The following is a 13,573-nucleotide window of genomic DNA, read 5'->3' as shown; positions in this document are numbered from 1 at the left end:
TTCTCCTGTCCAAATGCGACGGAACTTCGTTGACATGTTGGAGGCAGGCAGAACAGAACAATTTTGGTAGTTGAGTCAATCCTGGCTAAGGCCTTTGACTTGTAGATGCTGTAATGCACTCACAGGGAAAAGGACTTAGAACCTACCTGCTGGACCCGCATTCGGATGGACGACGGTTCAAGCCCTCGTCCGGCCATTCTGATTTAGGTTTTCTGTGATTTTCCTACATCACTTAAGGCAAATGCCTTCCAAAGGGCGCTGCCCATTTCCTTTCCTATCCTTCACTAATCCGAGCTTGTGCTCCGCCTCTAATGACCTCGTTGTCGACGGGACATTAAACACTAATCTCCTCCTCCTCCTCTTCCTCGAACCTACCGCAAGTACAGTCTGCAGCCACGACCATGGTAATGCCATTGAAAACAGTGACGATGCGCTTGTGAGGCTTCCAGACACGTGTTTATCTCTCAGCGTCAGGACTGTGCCAAGTGCCCACTTCTGTTCTGTTCGCAGTGTCTAAAGCAGCGTTTCCGCTTCGGCGCTCATGCACTGCAGGGCTCCGACTAGTGCTGGAGTACTGCAGTACCAGCCACGCACTGCGCTAGAAAATGTTGCGAGAGGAGATGGCGACACCTTTTCACTGACAGGCCAGAAGAAACAGGAATATTTACTGTAACCGCCTCCGAATCCGAGGTCGCTAATGCACGCTTAGCGGAGCGCTCAAGTCAGAGGAACGTAGGTTCGAATACTGGCAGTGGAAAAAATTTCGCTGCCAATATTTGGCCAGCAAGGGGATGAGAGGTGTTAGCATAAAGTTTCGCATAACCAGTCTTTGCGCCAATGTCATGGCTTAAATATCAAACATCTCCGTAGTGTCTCATGAAGTGATTGCACGGGACACTGCTGAAATGTTTGGAATTTGAGCCATGACATTGGCGCAAAGACTGGTTATTAGGAACTTTATGCTAACACCCCTTCTCCCCTTGCCGGTAAAATACTGGCAGCGAAAATTTTCCACCACCAGTATTCGAACCTACGTACCTCTGACTTGAGCGCTCTGCCAAGCGTGCCTGGTGATCCGTCTGTCGGATGGGGATGTTAAGTTCGACGGCCGGCTTGGTATTATCCGATAGGAGTAAGCTGTGTGTCCGCAGGGGGTTTCATCTTCTCCCTTCCTTGCATCGATAAAAAAACAAACCCAACACTACAGTGTATAAGCGCGTAGCACAGTTATCCACACGTCACAGGTACACAACTGCCTCTTCATAACGGCTTGCAGGAAAGCAACGGTGAGCCACATCCACTAGGATCTCGCCTAGAACAGCGCGCAGGATTCCTGCATCTGCCCCCTTCACTCATTCCTCGACTATGGGACTACTATGACTTGACCTGAACCAAGTTTATCTGTCCTCTTTCCTCTACGTTCCCGAAGGGTCGCAAGTTTAGTATGCAGAATTTGGCGGAGTTTCTTTTAACTCTTTAATTCACTTTGGGTGATAGTAGGAACATTTGTAGGTCAGAAACAAGATAGTTACTGTAAAAATTGTGAGATTCATACCTATTCGAAGAGATGTATTCTTTGAAGACACTATGAAATGTCGTCTTACATCCTCGTACTTTTCCTTACCAGACTTTAACGTCTTTGCATTACCAGATCTTTCATACCGTGTTAAGGACTGAAGGAGTACACTGAGGTGACAAAAGACATGGGATAGTATTACGCACATGTAACTATGGCGGCAATATCTCGCAAACAAGGTAGAAAAGGGAAATGCATTGACGGAGCTGTCATTGAACTCGGGTGATCCGACGTTATTATGGTCGCACGGATTAACAGACTTTGAATCTGGATTGGTAGTTGGAGCAAGACGCAAGGGACATTCCATTACGGAAATCTTTAGGGAATTCAGTACTCTGATATTCACAGTGCGAGGAATGTGCCGAGAATACCAAATTTCAGGCATTACTTATCACCACGGACAAGGCAGTGGCCGACAGCCTTCTCTTAAGCACCGGGAGCAGCGGCGTTTGCGTAGAGTTGTCAGTACTAAGAGACTGGATTCTCGTTCGGAAGAAGTGATGTTCGAACCCGTCTTACTTTGGTGACAGTTTTACTTTGTTTCATTACATCACTTCAGGTAACTGCTAGGACGGTTATTTCGAAAGAATTGTAGTTGGTCTCCGTCCCTACGCTAGTCCAAAGTTTCTGTCCCGTCTGTAGACATTGAAATCGACAGTACGCTGAACCGTAACCTTGTCTCTGTCCTTCACGTCTTTGTTCTGTTTTCAAATTAAATTTAACCTATCTGCACCACACTATGGTAAAATATACAGCCATATCTTAGCTTCTGTCCACTACCATTTTTATGCCCCACTTCAATTTTAACCGTTAACTACTCTAGTGAAATGCTCAAACGCTATCACTCTAGTGGGGTCTCGGAGTACCCTAATAAGTTAAACGACACTGTAATTTAAAGAAATTTTATTTTCAATTACACTTTTATCACTGAATGTTATAAACATTTTTACGCATTGGAGACATGATTACAAACAATTTTGGCACACTGAAAATCTGTGGTCGGGAGAAACATGTTTTGAGCATTTTTCACACACTATTTTCGTTTCCTTGTCCGCATTTCTTGCAGACATGTAGCATATTGCTTTGCTCATGGGTTCTGGGTCTGAGCATTTTGAGGCAAGAGGAGTACCATCAAGTTTAACAACGTCTCTCACTTCACGAGAAAGGGGTAGGACATCTCGACGAGGTATATGGGTTATTGCTAAATAAATTCCAAGCCTCAGTAGCAATTCTCTTTTTTTTTAAATCATCAGTTTGATCAAGTTGTTTGGTGCACTGAAGTAAAACAGCAACATTGACTCCTACTATGTTTAAAATGGCATAAAATACAGACATTGGCCATCTGCGTGTTTGTCGTGATACCGAATAGTTGGCGCATATTTGGTCCAGTGCCTCCACTCCTCCTTTTGTGGCATTGTAATCAATAATCATTTCAGGTTTTCTCTTTTGAGTACTTATTTTCTGATCGTGGTGCATAAATGAAAGCAGCACAACAGCTTGACCTTTCCGAGAAACATAAGAACAGATTGTCTTTCCTTCGTTACGCTCAAATAATGCAGATTCTACTAGGCGCTTTGGTTTGAATTCTTCTGGGATCTATGGTTTATTTTAAGTTTAGAGTGCCTAAGACAGTCAGCTTTTTGGCTTCCAGTTGATCGCAGAGTTCAAGTCTAGTGTCACATTTCTATTGCTTCGCTCAGTTGGTGTTATTTTAATTGCAAAAGACCCTGTGCTGGAACTGATAATACACTTACATTTGTCCATTTGCCTGTGTAGACAAATGCATTGCATAAATAGAATGTTCGTGAATCACAAAGGCACATAACTTTGAGGCCGTATTAGCCTGGCTTCTTAGGCATATACATGCAAAATTTGCACCTACCACGAAAGGGTACTAATATTTCATCGATTGTCACGTTCGCTCCTGGAGTATAATACTTTTTACATTTGTCTATAAACGGTTCCCATACATCTCTAATAGCTACAAGTCTGTCACCAGGTTTCCTAGCATCTCTTGTAGTAGCACAATCGAAACGCAAACAATACAAAATGAATAAAAATCTATGAACGCTCATAGTGGCTCGAAACTCATCACGACCAGTTCCATCATTAGCAAAAAGTCCAAAAACATTTTCATGATTAGATTTCATTAGTCCAGATAAATAAAGCAGACGTAAAAATGCTCTCAGTTCTATTATATCCAGCGGCTTTATGAATGCTGGTTGAGGAGCTCTGTATTTGTTTGACATGCCATGTGTCTTGACGTTTGTGTTGGTGACTATTAGTTGTAATAAATCTTCAGTAACGAACAATTCCCAAGCAGATAATATTTCAGTTGAATCAATCGTTTTTGCTTCACGTCCAGCATTTGGAAGGCGACTAACTATATTGTGAGCACGGGTAAGAGTTGTAGGAGGAGCTTCTTTTGACCACTTGTAGCAATGCTTTTTTCCAAAAAAAAAATATTTGTCAGCGGAAGGTCTAAAAAACGCCTCTTCACTTGATTCTTCACAACTACTTTCTGATGTAACTTCAGAGATGGAATCATGATCACTTAGTATAAATTCAATCTGATCTGTAGAGCTCTCCTCATCAATTGCAAAAACGCAGGATCATTCACTAGTAATTCCAACTCGTCATCTTTCCATGACTTCGATGATGCCATTCTGAAAAATAATGCATACATACATAACCTTAAAAACTGACGTTATCATTGAAATTTTGTTCTTTTAGATGTACTCTAAGACTTCAGTCGCGTAAATACGTTTGTACTCTTTGGGGTATTCTGAGACCTCTTTCTCTTTATCTCACAAAATATTAACGGAAACACCGCATCCAACACTCCACATTAAAAGGCATCACTTCACTGAGGACTACCAAGAACACAGGCGCCATCTGTTTTTCCGTTCACGTACTATGTATTGTATTCATATCGCCTGGGGTTCTACAGAACCCCATAGAGCAATTATGGTTAATCTACGAGCATATAGTGAAGTTACAACATACAAAAATTTGGATATTTAATCCTGCGACAACCGATATCAGTAAATCACTTCATTAGAGAGTCTCTTTCCTTTGCTGCCAAAATACTTCCGATGAAATTTTCGTACAACCGCTAGAATCTATCAGGCTTCAACCGGCTTGCTTTAGCGACATGTGCTTTACAGAAAGGTGCTCCAGTATGTACTTCAGCTAAGTTTCCCGAGCCTCGGCGTGTTTAACAGTAACACTCGTCATAGTATTTTCATCCAGCATGCAGCCCGCTATAAAATGAATTACCGCTTAGATCTGTGCCGATAGAAATGGCATTTGCTAACGAACAACGGGTCCAGCACCCTACCGCTCGGAACTGCTCGTTACATTAACAAGGATGATACTCGGTTTGTCCGAATCCAATCTGCACGCGGCTCGTTCCATTAAGTGGAGTCCCGGAGTGTGGTGTGAAAGGCAGAGACGCACTGTTTCCTGCGATCCACTTTCGTGGCCGGCCAGATGCGTGCTGTCCGGCCGGTGTTTTCGCGGCCTTGGTGCCGCTAATTAGGGGTTGCGATTTCACTGGCGGCGCGGCGCGGCGCGCTACTTGCTGCCGTCACGGCTGCTGACACCTCCCTCCCCCTCCCTCTGCCCGCAGCGGCCAGCAGCGCCAGTGGAGGGGGAGCCACCCCTCCGGCCTCGACGACGCCCGCTCCGGCAGCCGCCGTCACTCCGGATCCGCAGCCCGAGCCCGAAGGCCGCTCGGGACCCAACCTGGTCAACAAGCAGATGGTCCTGCCCTTCATCCCGCCCAGGTTTCCCAGCGGAGCCGGCGACTCGGACGCGCTCATCAAGCCTTCGGAGTACCTGCGCAGCCTAGGCGGCAAGCCGACCCCGGTGGCGGGCCTAGGCGTCAAGACGGAGTCCTCCGCGCAGCAGTCGACGGTGGCGGCGTCCGCCGAGCGCGCAACATCGCCGCCGCCAGCGGCTGCGACCGCCCCCGCCCCCACCGCCGCCCCTGCAGCGCCAGAATCCCCGGCGGCGCCCGCAGAGGCGCCGGCGCCGCCCCCGCCGCCCCCACCCGCCCTCTGCGCGCCCACCACCAACGGCAGCGGCGACGACGAGCCGACGACCCCCACCGGCGGCGAGGAAGGGGGCAACGGGACCCAGAGCCGCAAGACGCTGCCGCCGCAACCACTGGGCGCCATCAGCATACAGGAGCTCAACAGCGTGCAGCTGCGACGCACCGAGAAACAGCCCGCCACCAAGACCATGTCGGCGCCCCCGGCCAAGAACAACATCCTCTCGCGTGAGTACTCTGCCCTAGGCGCTGCATTGCACATCTCTACATTACTAGTCTGCAGTTCAAATTGTAAGTAGGCTGTTTAGGTTTTTATGTTGGTAACGCCACGTAACACTCTATATAAAAATCACTGGCTGTGCTGTGTGGCTGGGTGGCATTGTTGGAATAGTCGCTATTGTAGTGTTGGGCAGTTGGCTGTTAACAGCGCATAGCGTTGCGCAGTTGGAGGTGAGCCGCCAGCAGTGGTGGATGTGGGGAGAGAAATGGCGGAGTTTTGAGAACGGATGATCTGGACGTGTGTCCATCAGAGACAGTAAATTTGTAAGACTGGATGTCATGAACTGCAATATATATTATGACTTTTGAACACTATTAGGTAAATACATTGTTTGTTCTCTATCAAAATCTTTCATTTGCTAACTGTGCCTGTCAGTAGTTAGTGCCTTCAGTAGTTTGAATCTCTTCATATGAAACGTCCCCTTAGAAAAATTATAAATGACTGTGCTTAAACTGACACAATATTTTTAGCGCAACGCAATCTGACTTTCAATAATCCCTACAAAAGAATGGCCCTGACTAACGTTAACCTATACCTTTCACGAATCACTTACCTCACAAAAATCTTTGTTACTCGAACTACTGCAATGCAGCGAGCGCCACTACTGCCAGCTAAATAAAAGATTCAAACTACTGAAGGCACTAACTACTGATAGGCATAATTAGCAAATGAAAGATTTTGATAGAGAACAAACAATGTGTTTACCTTAATAGTGTTTAAAAGTCATAATATATATAGCAGTTCATGACATCCAGTCTTACAAATTTACTGTCTCTGATGGACACACGTCCAGATCATCCGCTCTCAAAACTCCGCCATTTCTCTCCCCACATCCACCACTGCTGGCGGCTCACCTCCAACTGCGCAACGCTACGCGCTGTTAACAGCCAACTGCCCAACACTACAATGGCGACTATTCCAACAATGCAAACCAGCCACCGCCTTCACACAGCACAGTCAGTGATTTTCATATAGAGAGTTACGAGGCGTTAACAACATAAAAACCTAAACAGCCTACTTACAACATCCAAGTGAAGCTCTGTCTTCTGACCTTTGGTGGGCTTGTTACTACTAAGGAATCCGTTGATGTTGGCCCCGCTGCTCTCGACTTTGTTTGTTGCACATACTGGCGTAACATGCTTAATAAGTTGTACTGTTTCCAGTTGGAGACTCCTTTGGTCTTTGTCGTTGTCGTTCGTATGTTTATGGCAGATATGTTTGGGGCCTGAAGATGACGCTTTTCGTTGTCGAAACTGGTAGCGTGTTTTGAATAAACGACTTTGGATGACAATACAGTTGTTGCTTTCAGTTACCATCGGTCTCGGGGAAACACAAAAAATGCCTCTTTTGGAGTACTGCTGCGCGGTCTGGAATCCTTACCAGATAGGATTAACGGACTACATCGAGGAAGTTCAAAGGAGAGCAGGGCGTTCTGTATTATCTCGAAATGGGGGAGGGAGTGTCACGATACACGATTCGGGATGGACACATTAAAACAAAGGCGTTTTTCGTTGCGGCGGCATCTTCTCACGAAATTTCAATCACCAGCTTTCTCCTCCGAACGCCAAAATATATTGCGAAATTTTGTACGTGGCTGCACGTTCAGAGACCGTGAATAGTTACAACTGAAAGAAAAACAGACCTCGGTCACTATTTTTAAAAAATTATCCTGGTTTCAACACTACTAGGAGAGTCTTCTTCAGAATTTAAATCAAAGAATGGTCTATATTCTATAACATAGTCACAGAATTATGACTACCCTATCATACGTTTTTAGTCATAATTCTGTGACATTGTTAGAGAATATAGACCATTTTTTGATTTAAATTCTGAAGAAGATAATCTTAGCAGTGTTGAAACCAGGTCAATTTGTTAAAAATAGTGACCGAGGGTTGTTTTTCTTTCAATTGTCCAAAATATATTGTTGGTGCCGACCTACATACGGAGGAACGGTCATCATAATAAATAAGGGAAATCAGAGCTCACACCGAAAGATATAGGTGTTCGTTTTTTCCATGCTCTGTCCAAAATTGGAGTAATAGCGAAATATTGTGGAGATGATTCGATGAACCCTCTGCCAGGCAGTTAAATGTGATTTGCAGAGTATCCATATAGATATATGTTAGATATTCAAGTACTTTATGTACGGCTGCGTCCCGCTGTCCTCGATGGTTTACCAGAGATTTATACACCAGTGATTTATTAATCATTTTGACATAGCTGTTGCGGTGTTCACTATTTGAAATACGTCATCACATCTGTGGTTGTTCTCATACCAAGTGATTTATTTCTCGACCATTCTGCTCTTCAACAGCACGTACGAAAAACGAACAACTAAATCTTTCCGTGCGAGCTCTGATATCTGTTATTTTATTAAGATCGCCGTTTCTCCCTGAGCAGGTGAGAGTGAACCAAATATTCTCACATTTGGAGAAGAACGATGGTAATCGATATTTTTCGAAAATTTCTCGTTGCAACGAAAATCGCCTTTGTTTTGATGATTGCAACACCAACTCGCGTATCATATCCTTTACACTCTCTCCCCTATTTCGTGATAATACAAAACGAGCTGTCATTCCTTAACTTTTTCGATGTCCTCTGTCAGTCATATCTGATAACGATCATATTCAGCGCAGCATACTCTAGCAGAGGACAGACCAGCGTTGTTTAGGCAGCATGTTTAGTAAATTTTTAGCATCTCCTAAGTGTTCTGCCAATCCTAAGAGATTTCATTCGCCTTCCCTACAATATTTTCTATCTGATTGTTTCAATTTAATCCCTAGATATTTATGATTAATGGAATTGTGAATTTCATGCTGTAATATTACACAAGGTGTTATTATTAAACTAGAATTAAAATGAAGGAAAGTCCATATGACAACAACAGCGTTTTATTGTTGGCCATTCAAAGACTCACAATTGGTTTCGCAACTTAAAGGGGCTTCCTCAGGAGCATTTCTGTACAATAGAATTATAATCTTAGTATACTAAAAAATCATATACGAAAGCAGCATCTATCCTTGATTTGTCATTGTGATGAAATATTCGAATTCAGAATCGAGTATGTCTGCTTTAACTGTGTTATTGAACCTATCACACTCCTTGTCATCAGTGAATGTTTGGCAACTAGTTTTTGTGCCACTAACCGCATTAGCACATACAGATGTTTCTTTGAATTTTAGGTGAGGCTATATAACAGAAATTTTCAGCGGTAGTAAATAACGACTTCACAGGTTGTCCTTTTGTTAGTTTTGCTTATCAGGAATAGATCAGTGGCCTGGTAGGAAGGTCCTACGAAATTATGACCATTGATTTTTCCTGTAGTGCTTTTCTTCGTCGCATTGTTCGTAGGATGTATCTGCTTTGCTTTCTAGCGTCCTGTTCATTCTGTAAGTTCGTTGTGCTCTACTGAATGAATCTGGAATTGGCTTACTATGACAGGACAATTGTTGTCCACAGTGACAAACAAAGACTGTGTAAAAACGTGGTACAATTGAAAGGGACAGTTTTCTGCTGTATAACAATGCTTATAACCTCATTAGACAATAATTGGCACTTTTGTGTGTATATTCCAGCCTGACCGTGAACAACAGTATTAATGAAACTGGTGATACCACGAAATTGTTATATTAAACCATTTCTGGTTTGTTCCGCCCTCAAGTATTTGCCCAGATTCTCTCTCGTTGGGAGATATTCTTTCTTCTTTGCTTTGACTTACATTTCAACAGTAACTTTTGTGTCCTGGTTTGTTACAGCCTTGTTAACGTTCCTTCCATTTTCTTCCTGGTCTTCACTGTTGCTTTCTTGATATTTCTTTTCCTATCAGCAAACGTGTAGCCAGCTACTGCTCTCAGAAGTAGCACCCGGCAACTGTCATTAATTTGTAAAGGTCAAGTAATGTATCTCATTTGCTACTTTTCTAAAAGACTGAGCAAAATAAATAATTGAATTTCTGCAGCTCTCTACTCACATCGTCATTTGATATGTAAATTATATCACACCCAAGGTGAAGGGATTTGTTAATTTGTTTTATTGTTTCATTATTAGTGATTATTTTGGCTCGGACTTTTTCGCATCCTCTAAATGCTATCACTTTTGGTACGACTCCGCCTGTCAAATGAGGGGAAATGTCTTACGATATAACTGAGTCACACCGGAGAGCTGTTCAAGAGCATGATTGCTAATGCTATTTCATCCGTTCGCGACTGGCACCTTTGCTTTACGATGCATGAATGTCAAACTTGAAATGAGACCGTTTGAAGTGCGATGAGTGCGTGTAAATCATTAGTATTTTGGTGCCAGAACATTGTCTACAACTGTCGAACAGCACCAGTATGGACATTGATGGGCATATTATCCTGAGTAAAGTTTAACTGCTCTCGCTTCAGACCACTCAGTGGAGAAGAGTGCTTTGTAATTTCAAAGGTGGCATTGGTACTTAGTCTAGTGATTAGGAACCTTGAGTCATTTATTCTGGTTCCCTTACCCCAAAAATCCCATTGATGAATATTTCTTGCTTCAACTGCACCTGAAGAAGTCACTATGGAGAAAAGCGCCGTAGTTCGATTAATCGTTGTTTCCCGACTATGACCTTGGATAGATACTCATACAGGACACTTAAAAAAAACGTTTTTCTCACCACCCTCATTAGTTTAATAGTTTTGCACTGTTTTTGAAACTTCTTTCTCGACGCTCTACTGATAACTGGAAATCGCTACGTACAGTCACACGTGTAATGGAGGTAAAAGTAAACTGCAGCAGTTGTTGTCTCCAATCGTTAACAGGACAGTGCGGATTGTACACATTGTTCAGTCTTTCTAGATGCCTCGAAGAGTCATTAAGAGTTTAAACCGTTCGCGCCTTGTCACTTTACGACAGAACTGTCAGAAAGGGAAGCTGCGCACCGAAATGGTGCACACCACAGCGATGTCATTTGAATATCCACCCACTAGCGTGGGACACAAAACATTGAGTACCTGCCTCGTCGTGATATCCAGTGGTCAACAACAGCACGAGATAATCATTTCCTATGAACTGTGGCTTATAGAGAACAGACAGTATACGTTGAATTTGAGCTCTAGGTGTCCATGGGGAATGTTACAAACCATCAGCACGGTTGTGCACAACAAGATGGACAAAGTAACACATGGAATGGAACCGACATCAGTGGTGTAGGACGCTCTTAATAGCTTTGTCTGACACCTGTTGATCGTCGTAGAAGATCATACAAACGGCCAGGTACTAATCCACGTCGAAGGCATGCAGCCCTATGGCGTCAGTTGAGAGTTGGGTAGGTTCTTAACTGGACCGATATCACGTACGTTGGACGGCCGTCACCGAAATCGATGGCGATTCTGGTTAGTTTGCTATAGCATGAAGCAACAGTCGCACTTCAAGTAGGGAGCATTTCGTACCAGCGGACTGCGACGCATGTCGGTACCAGGAACGGAGGCCGGATGTCGAGGCCTGGTGGACAGCAGGAGAGGGGGTAGGGCATGAGACCAGGCGTCCAACCGTGACGGTCCGCTGTGTGCAGCGCGTCCAGCTGACGCATCGGCCCTGGTGACTCACACCACCACGACTAGTCCAGCAGCAGAGCTACACACCTGCGCCCCCTGCATAGCTGAACAAGCAGAAACTGTACGAATGTATCTGATCTATCACTGTAGGCGAACCTTTAGTCTCTTGAGTGTATTAGTTCTGTCCTGTACATCCATGCAACTTGTGCAGATCTCTGAGCATCTTCGCACTCATATCTTCGCACTCGTCGCACACACAAGCCCCATTTGACTTTGTCTCTACACCACTCAGTTCTCTGTTGTCTGTTGTAGTCTCAGTAGTCACAACGCATGGAAACTCGAGAATTCAACCGAACTTCCAATAATATGTTCCCGACAGCTCGTGGTTACACTCTGCCTGTAATCTATACCCGGATTTCCGGTGTTGTCATTTGCCTATTGGTAAGATCTGGTCGAACAGTCCTACGGTCTTCTCGTGTTGTAGTTTTCTGGAAAGACCCGTGCTCGCTCGCGTTGTCACACCGTTGTGAGTTCGTCTCGTCACCACTCGCTCTGCAGTCATTGTATTGCACCCAGCTGCCTGTCAGAAATGTCAGCATGGTGTATCCACGTGCCTCAAGCCAGTGATTGGACTTTTCTCGAATCTGAAACACGGCGGTAAGTGGCTCATGCACATCCTCTGGACACGCCGTTTTGCGATGTCCATCTGAAAAGTTCCAGTAGCCACCCTGTACTCACACCAAAGTTCATCTGCGGGCATACGTCTTTTTCTGTAATGGGCTTCCTTGAGGATGAAGTTATGATCTGTTTTCTAATGTTCGGGCAAGGTGCTCATCGTGTAATATTACCCATTTCCATGAGCGTATGAAATGGATATATACTCTATCGACAACGGTCACAGTTTTTTGTAGATGTTTGCTCTGTGATTCCTCCTGTAATCGATTGTCGAGTCTTTGCACTCACAATGTAAGTATTTTGGTATTGAAAATAAATTAATCATCTACTCCGTAAGTTTTCTACTCAGCAAGTTTGGATGCTGCTATAATAGACCATGACTGTTACTGGCATTGGTAATTTCGGATTGTGTCACCCTTCCCCCATATTTTTCCTTTATCTCCACCATGTTTCATCTGTCCATTCTGCGAAAGTAACAAATCGTACATCGTGTTAAATGTTGTCTCTGCGGTACGCCCTTTTTCATTTTCTGTCAGTGTACTGAACTGTTTTCTTCTGATATGTCGCTTCGGAAACGTTTTCGATTTACGAGGGGCGTTGAGTAAGTAATGCAACATATTTTTTTTCTAAAAGCAGGTTGGTTTTGTCCAGAATTTCAATGCACCATATTATTCCCCAATCTTTTGGCTACAGAACTCTGTTTCTAACATAATCTCCGTTCATGCCACGGGCTTACGCCACCTTACTGGGACGGCCTTTATGAGCGAATGGCACCACTCTACTGGTCGACAACGGAGCCAACGTCTTGCTGCATGAATAACCTCCCCATCATCCACGTACTGCTTCCCTGGGACAGATGAAAGTCGGAAGGTGCGATACACGTGCTGTAAGATGGATAAGGAAGAACAGCCCAGTGACTTGTGCGAGGCTTTGCGTTGTCATGGAGAACGAGGAGTTACTCGTAGTTTGCATTTCTGTGGCGACGAACACATTGCAGGAGTCACAGCTGTGTGTGTCCGGCCGGTACGCGTGAGATCAGAGAGGTTTGCGCGACACTGCTGCGATGATGCCAGACGCCTCGCCCAGAGTCACCGTGCTTTTTTTCACTGCCAGGTCTCCGTAGACATTCTGCAAGCGCCTACGAATATCTGAAATGCTCCGATTTTTCTGCCAAAAGAAAATCAATGACTGTTCTCTGCTTGGAACTCACCTCCGTTACAGACAGCAGTTTGAAGGCCATTTATTGTACCGCCACGTATCGAAACTCCATGAAATTATAACGTCTGAAGCGGGAAATTTCCGCGGTGTTTCACAAGAAATTCCGCATTTTTTTCAACCGAAATTGGCCGAAAGAAGTGGTGCATTACTTACTGAACGCCCCTCGTATTTCTTACGTTTGTCTGGACTGTTTTCGGGAGACGTTCCCCACCTGTCGTTCTGATATTAACGGCGGGACGCCACAACGTTGG

General features: G+C 44.4%; 1 protein-coding gene across 1 annotated transcript in view; it reads left to right on the top strand.

Annotated features, from left to right (window-relative positions):
• Positions 1–13,573, top strand: part of LOC126154484 (espin) — a 485,111-nt gene that overhangs the window by 422,295 nt on the left and 49,243 nt on the right. The window contains exons 10-11 of the mRNA XM_049916140.1: positions 5,208–5,515; positions 5,612–5,858. Coding sequence (XP_049772097.1) covers positions 5,208–5,515; positions 5,612–5,858 — 555 coding nt within the window. The remainder of the gene's footprint in view (positions 1–5,207; positions 5,516–5,611; positions 5,859–13,573) is intronic.

The sequence above is a fragment of the Schistocerca cancellata genome, chromosome 2, assembly GCF_023864275.1.
Source record: "Schistocerca cancellata isolate TAMUIC-IGC-003103 chromosome 2, iqSchCanc2.1, whole genome shotgun sequence".
Taxonomy (NCBI): domain Eukaryota; kingdom Metazoa; phylum Arthropoda; class Insecta; order Orthoptera; family Acrididae; genus Schistocerca; species Schistocerca cancellata.
The sequence above is the reverse complement of the archived record's forward strand: the minus strand, read 5'-3'. Positions and strand labels throughout refer to the sequence as shown.